Genomic DNA, 18,231 nt, shown 5'->3' with positions numbered 1-18,231 from the left:
TGGTTACTTTTCCAATCCTGCTTTAGGAAGTTTGGTGTAGCAACATAACACTGTAAAGATGGGATAGGAAAACTCGTGATACGGGAATTCCAGCCCCTTCAACAGAAAGCCCTTATTTAATGGAAAGAGACCTGAATTCTGCACTTCATTATTCCTAAACCTTCAGCATTTTATCTGTTTCTCAATACAGAATGGGCAGATTGGAACCAACAAAATGTTTTCATCTTAAAAAAGTAAAGGCTGCTCTGAGAGGTGCATAGGTAAGGTTTACAAACCCTTGAATGACCAGCTCTTAACTTAATCCTAGTCCAGTAACTTTGCTTATGTTCAAGAAAATCCTTCATCTATACAGGAGGCACTGCTCTGCTATGTAACATTATAATACATGACAAAAGGTAATGGTAAGGAGCAGCAGTGTGTCTCTCGCAGCAGTGTGTCTACCTGCCGAAGTCCTACCACAGAAACCACAGTGACAACTGTAGAATAATTTTAGGGCCCAAGTACATTGTGACTTCTCCCAGTAGAGTTAAGGACTTCGATTAGTTTAAGTTATACATTTGTGATCTACTGGGAAGCGGGGGGAGGAAGAGAAAGAGCTATTACAACCCAAGGCTACAACATGAAAAGTAAAGAAGGAAGTACTTAAACTACTCACAAGCTTCTAGTAGGAACAAGATTAGTAGTACATGCTACTCTAGGAGCCAATTCAAATGCAAATTTCATCCTTTCACTCAAACAATGATAAACTACCCCAGAGTTAATAGTTTCCTTCTAAGATTCATCTCCCTTTTCAACTTAGTGGTATGTTTTCGAGAAAAGAAAGAAGCACATGGAGAGTCTTACAGCAAGACCTTTTAAATTCTGTCATAAAAGAAGTAGCATAAACTACATTTCCTTTCCTAATCCAGTGAACATTTGTTAAACTCTAACACACACTTTGTCCATGCAGTCACATTTAGGCTTCTAACTTACCATGTTTTTTTAAAAAAACACTAAGAAAGAAATCCTTTAGCTGTACTAAACCATTTCAGCTTTTTCCTTGAACACACAGCAAGAATTTATGCTACACTCACAAAAAGATGAAAGATGAGGTCCTTGGAGAGAAAGGCCTTTTGGCACACTACATGGTAAAGCTACAGATTTGACATACTTTTATAATGTCTGCTTTGGCAAGAACACAAAAACCCCACACAAAAGCATGGTACGTCCTCCCAGACAGGGGTGTAGGGGGTGTTTTACTCTTGCGAGCATTTACTTTCAAATGCTCTTACTTCAGAGACTATTTTGATCGGTTACTTTAGACTAACAAATTCTCTTTTGCTATATGAACAGTTTGACAGTCAGACTACAATTCTCTTCACAGCCCTTTCTAACAAGAGAGAATCTTTGGCTGAGGTCCAGCAACAGCCTTAAATTTGTCACATCCTATTTTTGATGGATGATCTGCAGCAGTTTTAAGATCATAAAGAGCTTTGAAAGTTAAAAGAAAAATTTCACAAGTAGTAAGCTTTCACTTTCTTTATAAAGGTATTTAAACTAAATTTGCTAGCAGATTCTTTCTACTTCTGCATCTCAAAAAACCTGCACAAAACAATCTTCTGGCTGAGATTAAAAACATAGGAAACAGTTGCAATGCACTTTACTTGCCTACAATGTGTCAATAGCATAGAATTGGATATCTAGAAGTGCTTAAGGTCTGTAAAAGAAACAATACACATTCTAATTTACTACCTCAACTTCTGTGTAGTTTCACTATTACGAAATGCCATGACAAACACAAAAATCACAATCTTATAAAATGAATTTTTCCTTCCTTTACAAAAAGATTAAAAATAGAAAAAGAAATCCAGTAAAATAGCAGTACTTCATACAAAGTTTTTATTTTGCTCTCAAATTATCCACGTCATGTAACAATTCCAATGAATGAGAGAAGACCATGCACCAGAGATACAAAACTTAGTAGTTTTACTTTGAGCCAATATTTCCCCTAAAATATTTCATTTTTACAATAAAATCATGACTATTTTCCCCTCTTTTTCTGAAAGTAAATGTGTGGGAGCTGGTGAGAAGCATTAGACTTGCAAAGTTCCTCTGCTTGACATACTTACACCTGACACACACAACACAGATTTCTCACTAGATAAATTCCATGTACTGTCACTGTAAAAACACAGACTTCGTTCTTTCTATTCTAGTTTGCAGCTTCTCACTTTTGGTGAGAAGGCTCCAGGCTCCGGAGCAATGCATCCCTGCAAAGAGGAAATCAGGAAAGAGAAGGCCTCTAAGGATGAACAAGGAGCTCCTGGACAAACTAAACACAAACAGGCAGCTTCCAGAGGGTGGAAGCAGGGAAATATGTCCTGGAAGGAATGCAGAGAAACTGTCTGAACCACCAGACATCAGGTTAGGAAAGCTAAAGCCCTGCCAGGAGTAAATGCAGACAGGAATAACAACAAAAGCTTTTATAGGTATGTTGGCAGTAAAAGAAAAAACAGGGAAAATACATGTCCTCTCAGAAAGGGAAATTCCCAGCTTCCACAGAAACCCCAATCATTAGGCAAAAAAATGGTCTGGGGTTGTCTTCTCCTACGGAAATACATTTTTAGTAAGAAATATTCATCTTCATGTGACTGGTCAGAGTTGCAGCTATCCTGCTTCACAGCTCTCAAACAAAAGACATCGTGTTTACATAAGTAAGAAAAATCCATACATTTCCAAGTAAGTTTATGAATTCAACAAAGAAAAGCACAAAAACCATCTTTAAATACAACTGAATGCTGGAATTGCATAATGTAGCAAAGACTGCATGTGCCAAAAATTTACAATGCTGAGCACAGATGATAATTTTTTCTAAACAATCTCAAGGGGAAAGGACAGTGAGAGCACAGCGAGCTGATCCAGTGATCATTTCCACTCTCAATTCACACATTTCACTGTGGTTTGGCAAAGTTCTGCCTGGACTGGAATAAAACAATGTCCACTTTTTCAACTTCTTTGGTTTCAATGAAAATTTTCTCTTTGTACCTTATTAAGCGTACAAAACATTTCCCAGATGATCCTGAAGCTTACACTTCTATAAATCAAATATTAGGATCATAGGATAATTGAGGCAGGAAGGGACCTCGGGAGGTCTCTAGTCCAACCTCCTGCTCAAAGACAGGCCAGATGTGAGGTTCAGACCAGGTTCTTCAGGCTGTGAAGGGTCTTGAAAACCTCCAAGGATGGAGATGCACAACATCTTGAGTGACCTGGTCTAATACTTGACTCCTCATGATGAACAGGTTCCCAATATTCACTTAGAATGTCTCTTGATTCTGTCTGTCGCTGCACCTTGTCCTCTTGCCACGCATCACTTGGCGAGCCTGGACACCTCATCCCGATGAACTCCACAGGTATGGAAGGCTGCTGCTCAGGTTCCCTGGAGCCTCCTCCAGGATGGGCCAGCCCAGCACTCTTGTCTCCTCACACTGAAGTGCTCCAGCTCTCCCACCATCTTTGTGGCCCTCCATTGAACTTGGTCCAGTTTATTGATGTCTTTCTTGGAACCCAGAACAGGATTTTCCCTTCCACAGTTGACTGTGAGCTACGAAATACATTGAAGCTTCAAACTTCAGTTGAACTTCACAGTCACATGGCAAACATCCTTTGCTACTTTCTCACTTTTCCTCTTCCAGTTTGCTCCCCCATCCCACCTGGGCTGGGGGAGCAAGCGGCTGCGTGGGGCTGAGCTGCCAGCTGGGGTTAATCCATGTCAGCTACACAAATTTTTGAATAACAAAATAGAGGCAGGTTTTACCATCCCACAAGCCAGACAATCCCACACACTAGGACTGTTACAGCTTTAGAGCAATTCTTTCTCCTCAAGACCAAGTCAGAAGATTGATATCAGAATTAAGAGCACTGTACATATCAATAGCGCTATTATACTAGACACAGACTTCAAAAACAGCTGTCTTAGTTAACCTTGGGATCAATTAAATGGGAAGAAATAGTTTTAAACCTGCCTGATAATTTGCTTCTTATGCACCTTTTATGCATTTTACTTTTCTCAACAGTAGCTGCTCCTTGCCATGTAACATACATTCCCTGACTGCAAAAAAGAAAATTTAATCTATATTCTTAGTTTTTTGGTGTGGAACACTCAGCCAAAATGTGGACAGAGACTACATGGAGGTTTCTAGGTCTGTATTTTTGGAATTTGCCTGGTATACAGTGCAACTGTTAAATACAGTCAACACTGCAAAGAACCAGACATTCTGTTCATTCAGAACAGAAGGACAAAATATTTGGGTATACGCAAATCTAAGGCTTCTGAGAATAAAGTGTACTACTTAAGTATAAAAAATTGGTTGGGGAAAATCTCTTAAAAGATTCTTCAGAGAGAGTAACTTCAAAATACATGACTTGTAAAAACAATTATTAAAACTCTTTTTTTACTCCCTAAAAAGAATTTCTGAAGATTTTGCACCTACAAGTGCATACAACAAACCTAAAAACACAACTAAGTGAAACTCTCACAGAATCAGTTGGTTTATAGAACAAAATGTATACTAAATTCTCCAATTAAAAACCTGTAAAGTAGTTTCCGTGCTTTTTAACCCACCTTCCCACAGCAGGGAATTAATCCCTCCAGGGGGATGCAAACAAACTTCAAAGAGAAGATTATACCCAGACACTAGTACTGTACAATGTAATGTTTATGGTCAAATTTGTTCAGATTTTCTGGCACTAGAATCCAGGTCAGATGTGCAGAAACAAAGACCAGTTATTAAAAGGGCTCCTGCAGTTACATCAAATAGTTGTGATGGCACAGAGCAGTAGGATAAGCCAAAACTGTATTCCAGTTACAACTCCTATGGAGGCTTTGGCAGGGAAGGAAGGAGTTGCAGCTATTTGACTTTTGCAGACTGTAACAAATACAGATATAAAAGGAGGTAAGTGGCTTTCCAGTCAATAAAATATAAAAATCCTTTCTATTTGTTCATTACACCATATCTACAACATACACGATTGTTTCGTACAAGACAAAATAAATACTACTTCAATATATGCTGACTAATCATAATTATTTAATTTTGACAAACTTCCTTTTTGTACCATTCTACACACTGAACTCTCATAACAGTATCTTGAACTAAATTCTGGCATTACAGATTTCAACCTTTGCTTTTCTTGGTTATTTGATCAAGTTCCTCAGGTTAGATAAAGTGCAATCAAAAATTCCCAAATGTACTTACATGTTGGTTTCAGCAGTTATGGGAGTTCTCTACCATAAATATAGGAATACTTATCAAAAATAATATTATAGAAAAATACTTGTGTAATTATGACTTGATAGCAATGGTAAAAACAGTTAACCAAATCGTAAGCTGCATCCATGCCTAATTTCCAGATAAAGTCATTTGATCAAAGCGAGAATTCTGGGAGCAGATAAAAATACTTCTGTAGACAAGTAAGAAAGGGGAAGTAAAAATAAATTCCAAACAAGATGTTTTAAGAGTATTTTTTTGATTTAAAACGACCTTTTTTTTTACATGAGCAGTAAATACCAATCTGAAAAAGAACTTACTTTTTCAACCTAATCAAGAAAAGAGTCATTTATATTTTACAAGACAAAAGGAGACAAAACAGTCAAAGAAACCTGAAAATCGTCCACAATCAGGTGGTCAGAAACATGCATTTCTCATTTTTAGTCCTAACTGTAAAAGATTCCCCAGAACCAGTGATTACGATATTTTTAAAAGCCAGAACAGCATCATACTAAATATACTTCATTATCTCACAATATGTGGCTCTTAAGAATAGTTTTAGCCAATAAATAGGTAGAACTACAGTGCAAAACAGTACCTTTCCCAACGCAACTGATTCCTGAGTGGGTCACTTCTGCATACACCTCAAAGGTAGTTTCTGGATTTTGTCTGTAACAAAAGAAAGGTATATAGCACACTGAGAATTTGGTTTAAGTGCACTTGCAATGAGGCAGTCAGAAAGGGTTCTCAGCATGCACACAGTACAATGACAACTAGAGAATCCCTATTTCTTGGTTTACAGCCTTGGATGATTTCTCATCAGACCTTTCTAAAGGTGCTAAATACAGGGATTTTTTCAGGAAAAAAAATGTCCTGGAAACTTTTCACCAAACTGAAAAGTCACATTGCCCAACACTGAACAAACAACACCCAGATTCACATTTTCCTTACTGTGATCCTTCAGTTCAACATGATGACATCTATTTGCCCAGGAAAAAGGGGGGGAAAAAAGAAGCTGCAGTCAAGAGGAGGCAAAGTCACTTTCTGCTCACACTACTGAAAAACTTAAGAGGCTGTATTTCGGATGAAGACAGCGCCCCTTTTTAATACCTGTCAAAATATTTCTACCTCTTTGTCAAAAAAAGGCCATGCTGGAGAATATTACAAATGCACACAGTTTGGTCTCATGAGACTCCAGAGTCTTAAATCCAGAAATTTGTCAGATGCAAGGAAATAAGTGCGATAGTCAAAAAGCATACCAAATTGAGCTACAAGATGTAAATGATCCTTGAGGAGAGAGATTTACTCTGGTCAAGAGTTATAAATATACCAGTAGTAAAAGTAAAAAGTTAATGATATTACTTCAAATCAAACAAACAAACCATTTAGTGTATAATTTTAGTCCTTACTCATTTAACTCTATAAGTGATGCTCTGGAATTCCATCTTGTAATGAGCATGTAAATGCAGCAGGTGATTATATAAGAAAGAATACTTTAATTCCTGACTAACAATTTTAGATACTCCAGATATTTTTTATGAGATTAAAGAGACTGTAATTGTCTAGCTACTGAAATAAGGATTTTGCAGGTTTGAACATGTGACACTTTATTCTTAGACTTTCTGGTTAAAATCAAGAATCAAAATTGCATAATTACTGCTCCAAATTTATGGCTGCCTGTATAGTGATAATATTGTCTCCTATGTGTTAATGCAAACTAACATTAGAAAATTGCTGTGGTATAATTTACTTGTGAATTTTGTAGCTCCCTTACTGCTAAGGACAAAAATAATGACAAAACCCATAAATATATATGCTAGAATTCCTAACTGAATGATAATTTAAAAAATTAAAGTCATCTTACCCAACATCTCAAACCAAACATATAAGCATGTCAAGGAGTTCAGCTTACTCTTCAGAGAATTTCTATTATTTTTAATCCTACTTTAACACCAAAAGGATTAAGGAAAACATTTCTAACCATGCCACAGGCCCACTTAGCTTAACTCAAGTGGCTTTAAGCCAAACCCCACACCTATTTAAACTGACAGAAAAGCTACCATTGCTTTCAGTAGCACAAGATCACACTCCTCAGTTTTACAGAGCACCTCTCAGGAGCAACAATGGTTCACAACTCATTTAATGGTAATTTAATTTGCCACCAGTTCCCAACTGATTTGTCTTAAGTAGCTGTTTTTTTCAGAAAACTACATTCATAAGTTATGAGAAATCCAAAGTCAGCTATTATTGTGCAATATAAACCAAACTTGCATAATTCTTGCTGTGCTACTCGAGTTGTGGTACAAAATCTGCAAATACTGGGGTTTAGCTACATTCCAACAGGCATGGTACAGGGTGAGGACGAAATGATACCCACAGAGCACCAGGAATGTATTTTTCCTTTCATACACATTGCTGGGCAGCCTTATCATACCCTCCTTGTTTGTGTCTTTATTTTTAGCACCATGTTTTCTTAATTAAAAGTTTATAAACTTTATATTTTTACAGCTAATGGTTAAAACAACAAACACCTTTTTAGTATTATGTTAGAACCCATGTTCAAATTCTTAAGTGAAAGCACTGTGTAACACAGCTGGCAGGAGCACGGGCTATATACCAAAACTTTCAGACAAAAAGACATCACATTTTGTATTTTAATTTTCCATGACAAACATCCATTTATTTCTACGAACAGTGAAATTAAAGTAGCTTTCCCAAGTGAGAAACTCAGTATTAAAGGCTGCATTCAACAACCAACACCTCAGTATGAGAATGAAGTCATTGTTGGATGGTGAATATTTTATAACTTTTCGGAGGCATTAAGGAAACAAGTCACTATGAGACTTCACACAGTTTGCAAATACAGCATAAACATGATCATAAAATGTATATTCTGCTGTCCAATGTCACCTGTGCATTGCACTGAAACCCCAGCCCCTGCAATCCTCCACAGCACAAGAGCCTTGAACACACACATCAAGTTTTCCCTCCTCCCAAAAATCACTTACAGACCCATGGTAACTTATCAAGTGAACAAACAGATGCAATTAAAAAAAAATACATAGGACACAGAGGTACAAAATTACATAGTACCTCATTTATTTGAGAACTAGGTAATTTCAGAAGGAAATGCAATACTTCTTTGTAAACACAAACTTAGGAAGGAGCTGTATGAGAAAATAATACTTCTGTGATAAATGCTAGTTGTATGAATTACTTCAAATCTCTGATGGAGAAATAACTTCAGTATCAAAGCAATCAATATGAAATTCAATTTTACACTGAAATAAGATACTTCAAATAAGTAATTTATGTACCTTTTATGATCAAAAATTGTGGTTTTTACCAAACTGTAACAGGTTTATGCAGAATAAAATTAAATCAAGTCCTTCTCCGAAGCTGGATGGCTGGAAATACACACTTTACACATCTACAGCCTATTTCAATTCTGTCAGGAGCATTTTTTTCTACACATAGGAAAATGCAATAGCACTTATGACAGAAAGTATCATTCTGCTTAAGAACTGAGGCATAAGACATTGCCTGATAATTAATTGTCTTGTAACAAGACTTAGTTGCTCAATTCTTGCAGAAAATAAATTATTAGCAGAAACCTGTAATCACTAATTCAATTCAGAAACTACAACTGAAGCCTCGATTAGTTTCCATATATTTAACTTTCTTGCCTGGTATTCCCTAGGTAGATACTATTTCATCTTAGTATATGACAAACGTTTTGTTAAATCTCTGAAAGCTTTCCCAGACGTACATTGGTCATCTGTTGTGTCACCAGTGAAATACAATCACCTCTGGAAAGGAACATGCCAACTGTTTTTACAGCGCAATGCCATTCTGCTGAACAGATTGATAACGACACATTATTTAAGATAAATAAATAAGAAATCCTTTCCGTCTTGTAACACGGAGTACAAAGGCTGCCAAGCAATGACAGCAGCAGGTTAACAATGCTCCTATCCTACCTCACCTGGCTGGCACGGAGTGCCTGGCGCATTCCCTGAGACGTGCCCCGACAGAGGATTAACCCAGCACTGTAACCCAACACTCAATTCAACTTTTTTTTTTGCCTGCAGCTATACAGAAGCCAAAAGCTTCCAGGACTGCTGGCAACTCCTTTATTTCTTTCACTTCAGCCTGATGCAGCTACTGATACTTTTCTCTAAGCAATCTTTCACTCAAATGACTCGTTACTATACACTCATCAGAAATCTGACAGATATGCCCAGGTTTCATGCAGAGTCTATCACAGTGTGTGTAAGGGATCCTGTGCCAAGCAGTTTAATATTCCTCATAGTTATCAATCTATTGCAAGAAGCAAGAGGCCCGACTACTGGATGTTTACTGGGGCTCCAGCACATACTGGTGACACCCCTGAAGGAGATGTGCCTCACCCTACCCAGTTATCAAACAGTTCTCTCATTCACATTCCCAACCTGTCCCAAAAGGAACTTACCAACTTTAAAATCTTTGCTGGATTAAACATCCAGCTCAGAAAGGCAGACCAGAAAAGCCTCTTACTCAGACAGGCTCTCTCACTCTGTATATGCTAAGATTGTTTTTAAAATTGTCCTTACACTACTCGGGCACAGTGTTCTGTCCAAAGTGGAAAAAGGCAGTTTATTAAGTGCTGCTCAAGGCAACGTTGCTTAATCACTCAGCAGACAAAATGCTTTCTCAAAAAGTCCAAGAATGAAAAGCAATGTTTACCTGGGTTTATTACCTCTGTTATTCTGGTGATTGGGAAAGACATGGGTTTTACCCACAGTCTTGAAAGACAAGTTCACACTGAAAGACTTTGCACAGAATAAGCCCTAAACTCTGCTGGCTGCACTAAATATTCTAACGGCTACATCTCCCTGACACCAGTTTCTAGTTGGAGCATCTCACCTGCCTGATGACATTCTCATTTAGCAAAGTCTACTCAAAGCCACTGAAGCCCAATCAGCAATCACAAACCCAAAGATGGCAAACACAGCTTGTGGGTTCAGTGGGCACACAAAAGAAACTGCATTTAAAGTAAGCATCAACCTCTTAATAGATTTAAGATAAGATCATCATAAGAAGTCATTTTGGATCATAATCTTAAAGCGATCCAAGCAAGGGTGATTGCTGCAGGGTCTGAAGGTGCAAGTTAGAGATACAGCCTGATCTGCTGCCAAAAGACCTACAGTTTTCAATTCTACCTGTATTCGACTGTAAGAGTTTAACCAGTTTCCCAGGCTTTCATTTCTCTGCAGCAACAGTTGATAACACATACACCAAAAATGTGCAAAACTCATGCCCACAGTATGCTTAAGGAAGGAAGGAAGGTTCATTCCTGAACCAACCAATTGCCACAGTGCTATCATTACAAACACTCATTATCTGTTTACATTTTCCTAAAACACGTGGCTGAAAAGACATGGTTTCATCTATCCAGCCTATGGACTTGGGAACATGAAGATGTGTCATCACACAAACTATGTCCCCTCCAGTCTTGTATTCAAGTTAAACAAAAGGAGTGAAAAGTTAAAGCCCAACGTAATCCTGAATATCACTGTGTTCAAGAACGAAAAATAATTGCTCAACAGCACCTGCTGAAACTGCTGAATAAAACAGCATCGACCTGGGTCTCTCCACTCTATAACCCTTCCATACACAGAGATGTCAGCATTCCCTGCTTGGCAATAGCTTTATTACACCTCTACCTGTGTCCAAGGAACTGAATTCTCCTGGAATGGCATATGAACGAACTGAGATTTTTAATATGACTATACCAAACATACCAACAGGGCTTACCAATAAATCGACCACCAGTTTTATGAAAACTAAAAAAAAACACTGAGGGCATGGACCTGCAGGCCCAGCACATCAATAACTTGCGTCGCTCTTCTCCTACTCCCAAACCCCTTTGCTAATGCACTTGGGATATCTCCCAGCCAGACTGTAGTCCTTCCGTCAGCACACTCTAACCTGGGCAAATAAATGTGCACTCCCTCGATCCCTCCACACCCCCGAACAGGCGTCGCCTGTGCTGGCAATGAAGATGTTCCCAACGCAGCACCCCCGCCTTCCCTCAGGCCTGCACCGATAACATTGCACTGCCCTCCCCGCCTGGCCCTGAGAGCGGGAGGGGCAGGGGGGTTGGGTGTGGAGCAGGGTCGGCTCTCGTCCCTCTCCTGGGGCAGGGCCGGAGGGTCTCGCCGGGGTCCCGCCCGGAGTTGGGGTCGGACGGCCCGTCCTGCCCGTCCCTCCGGCCCGCGGGGCAGGGAGCGCTCTCTCCCCTTCCTTCTCCCTCTCCTTCTCGCCCAACCCGAGGCCCGCGGGCTCGGCCGGGGTCCCGCCCGCGCGGCCTCACACGGAGCGGAGGGAGGGCGGGGAAGTCAGTCCCCTTCTCGCTCTCCCGAGGGCCTGAAGCGGGGCTGAGAGCTGCGGAGGGCACTCACTTGATCCTGGATCCCATGGTCTCCGGGGGGCCGCATAGACCCGGGGCGGAGCGAGACACGGGCGGGGGCCGCAGGGCCGCGCTCTGTCCGCCGCTCGCCCCTCACTCCATCCCGGCCCGCGCCGCGGCGCCCCGGCCGAGTCACGGCGCGGGGGCTGCCGGGAGCTGTAGTGCGGCGGGGCCCGGGGCGGGCGGTGCGTCCTTGTCCGGGAGAGCCGTCAGGGAAAGGAGCGGGCTCTGCTCGTGGTGCCGAGCCACAGGAAAACAGGGAACGGGCAGAAACTGATGCACAGCAAGTTCCACCCGAACACAAGGGAGAACTTCTTCACTGTGCGACTGACTGAGCACTGGAACAGAGAGGGTGTGCAGCCTCCCTCACGGGGAATATTCCAGAACCGTCAGGACACAATTCTGTACCGTGTGCTCTCGTGACTGTCTGGACAGGGAGGTTGGACCAGATGCCCCGCTAAGGTCTCTTCCTACCCGACCTATCCCTTGTCTCTGTGACCGCGGCAGGGAGCGCCGGGGATCGGCAATGGCAACGCTGACGGGCCCCGCTCCCCTCAGGGAGATTCAGGCGGGACAGGCCGCGCTCCCCTCAGGGAGATTCAGGCGGGACAGGCCCCGCTCCCCTCAGGGAGATTCAGGCGGGACAGGCCCCGCTCCCCTCAGGCCCCCTCAGGCACCCGCCGCGCTCAGCGGCTGAAGAGCGTCCCGGAGCGACCCCGAGCAGCAGGGCCGGGCCGGACTGACGGGACTCACCCCGGTGGCGGCAGGAGCCGCCTCCCTGCCCGTCAGCGGGACGGAATTGTCAGGCAGCCCTGGACGGGGCCAAACCGCCTCACCAGCTTGATCCTGAGCCCTGGATATCCACTGATACCCAGGCCAGATGAGGAGCACGACTGTCCATCTTGGAAAGCCCCGTGCAGAGGGGAGCGGGTCCCATGGGCACAGGCCGGAGTCTCGGGCAGGAATAGGTATTCGATGTCCAGGGACTGCAGAAGTCAAAGGAAAGAGGCAGAGAGAGGGGCTGGGAGGGGTGCCCTGGCAGAGCTGTGACAGAACATTGTGCACTGTGGGGCAGAGAGACCAAAGCGGCTGAAAAGACAATAAAACATGACTAGAGAATATCTCAAAGCCAAGCAAGGTCATAAAGGGGACTGGAGATTTCTCAGAAATGGAATGCGGTCTGCTGAAAACATGTGTTACATTGACTCAAAAATTGCAGATAGACAGCTTTTGAAGCATGTCATGTTGGAGTTGGGAAGCAGGAACAAACAGGTACCCAACTATTTCATTAAACATGATTTACGGGAAGTTTTCAGGAAGGTTTGGAGCATTTCTAGTGTACTTTAGCAATTTTTAACTTTTTAGAGTTGGGGATGATCTACTGTGAGGAATGAAAGAATTGAAAATTTGTCTTTAAAATGCCTCCAAAGTGCAAATCATTGTGGACACCAAGTGCTTGGCTGAAGAACCTAGGCAGCTAGAAGGATGCGAGAGAGTATAACCTGTCTGAGATCCTTTAATGTCCCGTTTGCTCCCCAGAGACTGGGTAGGAAAAATCATACCACCCTCATTCAAGTAATAAATTTAAAACATGTTAAGTACTATGCAAGAAGTCCTGGAAGATTTATTCACAGTTACAGTAAGTCAAAGGCGTGTTTGGGGAGATGAGGAGGAGTGTTTCTAGTACTAATTTGAGTACTTGAGATGAGGTGCTTCCACCGCAGGCTTCCACCCCCAGCCTCTGCCACAGGAGCCATGTGAAAGCTCAGACGTCAGTGCCCTGGCTTGTTCTGTGGTGTGATGCACCTGTCCCCAGCCCCGAATCACTGTTTGATCTGTAGTGCTGTTCCCTGTCCCAGGCAGACATTCCTGTATGCATGTGAAGTAGCTTTGTCACCAAAATTACTGTGTTCAGACAGGGATATTCTAACCCTTTAAACATAGCGGTGCACTAAGGGTTACACATATAACAATGAAATAGAGGTAAGTTCATAGAAATATTGTTAAAATTGGTTGCAAAAGCAAAAAAAATCCCTATGGTCAGTAATGAGTTAAAAAATAAGGAAGCTGGTAAATACAATGCTGATGCAGTGTAAAATAACAATGTGGTAAAACCCCAACATCTTAGGAGTGTCTAAGAGAATTTCTTACGTTTCATCACTGTTACATTTCATCACATGTTCCTTTTTTTGGAACATGGATTGACATTCAATTTAAGAGACAGACTCACAATTTTAGTTTAGCTCTGTTTTGTGTAGTGAGCTTTTTAAAGATTTGGTAAACTTATTAATATGAACAGATGTAATAAATATTTAATGGGGACATGTATGCAAGAGTAGTAGACTGGTTTATATTTCATTGTTTTTAGACAGGACATGCTAAAGAATAAAAGGCTGGGTGATTCAAATGAGCAATTTAAGCCCTCTCACAGAGAAAATGAGTGGTTGGGAAGTATGCATTCACCCCAGTTTGGGGGCAACAAGATATAAAAGGTGGATTTCGAGAACTGGACTGGATAGCTGAGGTGTTGGATGAACTGATAGTGGCTGATAACTCTCACATGTCAGGAAAAATAGTGTTTGGCAACTTCCTTTAAATATATCTCCATGAACATCTATTTCGTAGTTGACTGATTTGTAGTGAGCGTATTTTCTTACCCCAGGGAAGAATTATAATGGCAATCTCATGCTGGTATCTGCTCATCAACAGTTTCTCAACCGGGATCTTGTGCAGGTGTATCCCTGAACTTTTGAGCAGGAGATATTATAGTCACATGGGTCATGTGATAAACATGAGATAATACATTTGAAAAACAATATTATAGTGTATTTCAAGAAGAGGATTACCTACCTCAAGTTCACAGTTAATAAAGACAAGTTTGATTAATAAAAATAAGTGGGCATGTGTATGGAAAATTGTAAGGTTCCTTCCTTGCAAAAGAAGATATACTTAATAGGACTGGCAACATGCAAATTCAGTCTATGGAAACTCTGGTTTAAAAGACTGCCTAATAAAACAGCTGTGCGCTTGTAAATCTGGTAATGCTCAGTCAGAGGAAACCAGAAAGGTGAGGACAGGATGAGTGTCCAGAATTTCTCCTACTTAAACAATAGAACAGACACTAATATGGAATTTGTACTGTGCTTTCTAACTGTATTTTGTATGTATGAAGCAAGCAAAGTAAGATATATTCCAGAATCCAGGATACAGAACATGCTTGTACTCCCCAAATGCTGATAATACAATAGGAGAATTCATTCAAAATTTCAACTGAACAGACACTGAATATTTAAATATTTGTTCGAATTGTGAAAACTGTATTTTCTGTGAACAAGAAAATGGGGAAATAGTGTTAAATGCAGATGTTTCTGTTCAAGTGCAGGAAATTTTTCTCTCTATCTGCCTAATAGTAATTTCTGTTCCAAGCTGTAGAACTTTTTTTCCCTTGCTTTACCTGGTGTATTTATGTAAATAAGCTGCTCATTAGGTACCCCGAATCCCATTTTCTGCAATTGTGTCAATGGCCCCCATGTCTGCAGCTGGCCCAATGGCTGATGTAATTGTGTCCCAGTGACAGGGCAGCAGAGACAGCGAAGCCCCCGAGGAGAGAGAAGGGTTCCAGCAATGCCTGCTGGCCTGGCCACGGAGGCCTGGGTGTGAGTGGCTCAGAATAGATGAGCTGATTAACTGTGAATCACCCTCCCAGAAGAGATGAAGCATTAATAGCAAACAAAAGGGAAGCAGAAGGGAAACTTCAGGCAGAAGAAAATAATCCAGGAATTAAAAGCTTGGTGAAAGCCCTAGGATGCTTCCAGATTGACCTGAAAGTCTAAATTCAATACCGTAGAAATAGAGGTCTGATACTCCAGGATGGATTTTGGTGAATGTAACTGAACCTGTATTTTAATATGTAACACACCCACAGCAACAAATGTACATGAGAACACGTTACTGTTTCTTCTCTGCCGGTGACAGCCCTTCTGAAGCACAATGTAACCTGAATTTACTGGGGAGATTCTCCCTGCTACATTTCAGCCAATGGGAATGGCAAGGGAAAAAATGCTGACTTTAGAGATCAATAGTAAAGCTTCATGTAAAAGGTTATGCCTTGGAAGAGAATATCCTGCTATCTGACTAATATTGATTATAATGTTCATGTACATTTTTCCTAATTTCTTAGTGGATAAATATTAGGAAAATCTCTCCCCATGTTTATAAACTGATGGAAAGCTTAGTAAAGATATTTTTTAGATGTGAAATGGAAGTTATTTCATCAACATAATTCTGTAATTCTTGTTGTTATCAAACAATGAGCCTCATGAGTTATGGATCAGGTCATTACAAACAGCTTCCAGAAGTGTTCACATATGTTGCTTGAGAAAAAAAGCCTGTTCTTAATGCTCCCAGACTGGAATTCATTGGGCATTGTTAGGATAGCTGGTTACCCTCAGAGACATTCACTTATGCCCTGAAACAAGAGAGATGTTTAAATCAGCCTATGTGCCTATTTGTATGGATGGAAATGGGTTACATTGACTAGTTTTCCATTACAAGTTAAGAAACAGTAATTCGTAATTGCACAGAGTGAAACAGATATTTAGAAAATCAGAAGAAAACATAAGAAGAAAAACAAACAAACAAAAAAAAAAAAAAACCACCAAAATTCACTTATAAGAACATAATCAAAGAGTTAAATCAAAAGCATTCTGTCTCCAAAACTGGGCACTAGCAGATGTTTAAGGAAAAGTGTAAGAATGTGGAAATATGTAGAATTCTCTTGCAGCCTCCAATAAATTAGTGTGTTTTCTCAGCCACAGATGCTGCTTCAAAATAATTTTTGCAGGGCCTGGCAGTGGGCTCCACGTGGATATCGAGCCGAGCCATTGACCACAAGTCCATGTTGACTGTCACCAATCACCGCCTCATTTTCCACATGCCTCAGCACGGTTTCCCAGAGGTCTGCTCCATGATTTTGCCCAGCACAGCGGTGAGACCGATCATCCTGTCTTCCCGTCAGTGGGAACGTCACTGGATTGCCCTAACTTCTGAAATACAATGGACAATGGCTCAGCAACATCATCCACCAGTTCTCTCAGGACCTGTGGATGCATCTCAGTTCCCATGAGCTTGTGCACCTTCAGGTTCTTTAGATGGTCTCAAACCTCATCTACTCTCACAGCAGGTGGTTCTTCGTTCTGCCAGTCCCTGCCTTTACCTCTGCAGTGTGGGCAGTGTGGCTGGAACTTGTGCCAGTGAAGATCAAGGCAAAAACATCACTGAGTACCCCAGTCTTCTCCGTGTCCTGGGTAGCCAGGTCCGCCATCTCCTTCCTGAAAGGACCCACTTTTTGCCTGTTCTTCCTATTATCAATGTACCTTTTCTTGTTGCCCCTGACATCCCGGGCCAGAACTAATTCTATCGGGGCTTTAGCTTTCCTAACCTGATACCTGGCTGTTAAGACAATTTCTCTGTATTCCTCTCAGTCTACCTGTCCTTGCTTCTACCCTCTGTAGAGGCTTCCTCTTAAAAGCTAAACAAGCAGTAAAATACCTTCCCTTTCAAGTGTTTGAAGTACCATACACTGAATGACCTTTTCATTTTCCATTTACAAAGAAATAAGAAATAACTATTCTTATTTCTGATACCTGTGATTATACCAATAGCTATAACTCAGGCCCATGAAATCCTTTAATGTAATGAGCCATGCTGGAGAGTCATTCCCCTAAAGAAAAGAGCTCAAGATGATTGACCTGAAATGGCCTCTTCATTTTTTAGTGAAAGGAGATCTAAATATGGCAAACATATTTAGATATGTGCTACTGTCTCTCAACAGACATCTTCCTCATCAGAATCTCTTACGATTAACAAGAATTGGTTATTTAATTTTAGGGGTAAACTAGCAAAATGTCTGTAACAACTATCTGGGTTTTGTCTTTAACTGTGCAGTGATTTTTCTGTCAGAAAAACCTTTTTTTTTCCCTTTACTTATTTCCATTGTTTGCTCAAGAGAGAAGTAGCCAATTCGGCATCAAGAAGTCAGCGCTTAGAAAAGTGTTATGGTGGAAGAGTGGGCACCCTTTGTTGGTTGTTTCATGTTTGGTGTGTGCAGAGACCATTTTTATACTGTTTCCTGCCAGCATCTTCCCCATAATCACTTTCATTCTCACCTGCTGGATCTATTTGCTTGTATCATCTAACACAGCTCTTCTCTAATTTCAGAAATTCTTCCTGTTATAAATGTCTTAGGCTTTTACCTTTACCTTCACCTCAGAGCCCTCTCCAGCCAAGAACAGCAGTTTTACACCCAAAATATATCCATCTCACCATGAACATACCTGTGTGTGTTACCAAAGACACCAGGTGGTGGACTAAAGAAAAAACATTGGAAAGGTAAAGAAAGCTATAGTGAAACACCCCAATTTTTTGAAAAGCAGGAAACACCCACCTTTCCAAGGGACAGACGAAGTTCTGCAGCATTGGTTCCAAATTTTCTTTTAATACAGTTCTAACTAGATAGAATAGGCTTTGCAG

The 18,231-nt window shown here is 41.0% G+C and overlaps 1 protein-coding gene across 5 annotated transcripts in view; it reads right to left on the bottom strand.

Moving 5' to 3' along the window:
* The window catches only part of DENND1A (DENN domain containing 1A), a 165,412-nt gene extending 153,562 nt beyond the window's left edge, over positions 1-11,850 (bottom strand). For 3 of the 5 annotated variants that reach the window (XM_032131049.1, XM_032131048.1, XM_032131050.1), the window contains exons 1-2: positions 11,693-11,849; positions 5,848-5,918 (exon numbers count right to left, since the gene is read on the bottom strand). In XM_032131049.1, the coding sequence (XP_031986940.1) occupies positions 5,848-5,918; positions 11,693-11,709 (88 nt within the window). In that variant the 5' untranslated portion in view covers positions 11,710-11,849. Of the gene's footprint in view, positions 1-5,847; positions 5,919-11,692 lie in introns of all 5 variants that reach the window. The other 2 variants (XM_032131045.1, XM_032131047.1) reach the window with 1 other exon arrangement.
* Positions 11,851-18,231: the final 6,381 nt, after the last annotated feature.

This window comes from Corvus moneduloides, chromosome 21 (assembly GCF_009650955.1).
Source record: "Corvus moneduloides isolate bCorMon1 chromosome 21, bCorMon1.pri, whole genome shotgun sequence".
Classification (NCBI taxonomy): domain Eukaryota; kingdom Metazoa; phylum Chordata; class Aves; order Passeriformes; family Corvidae; genus Corvus; species Corvus moneduloides.
This window is presented reverse-complemented; position numbering and strand designations above follow the sequence as displayed.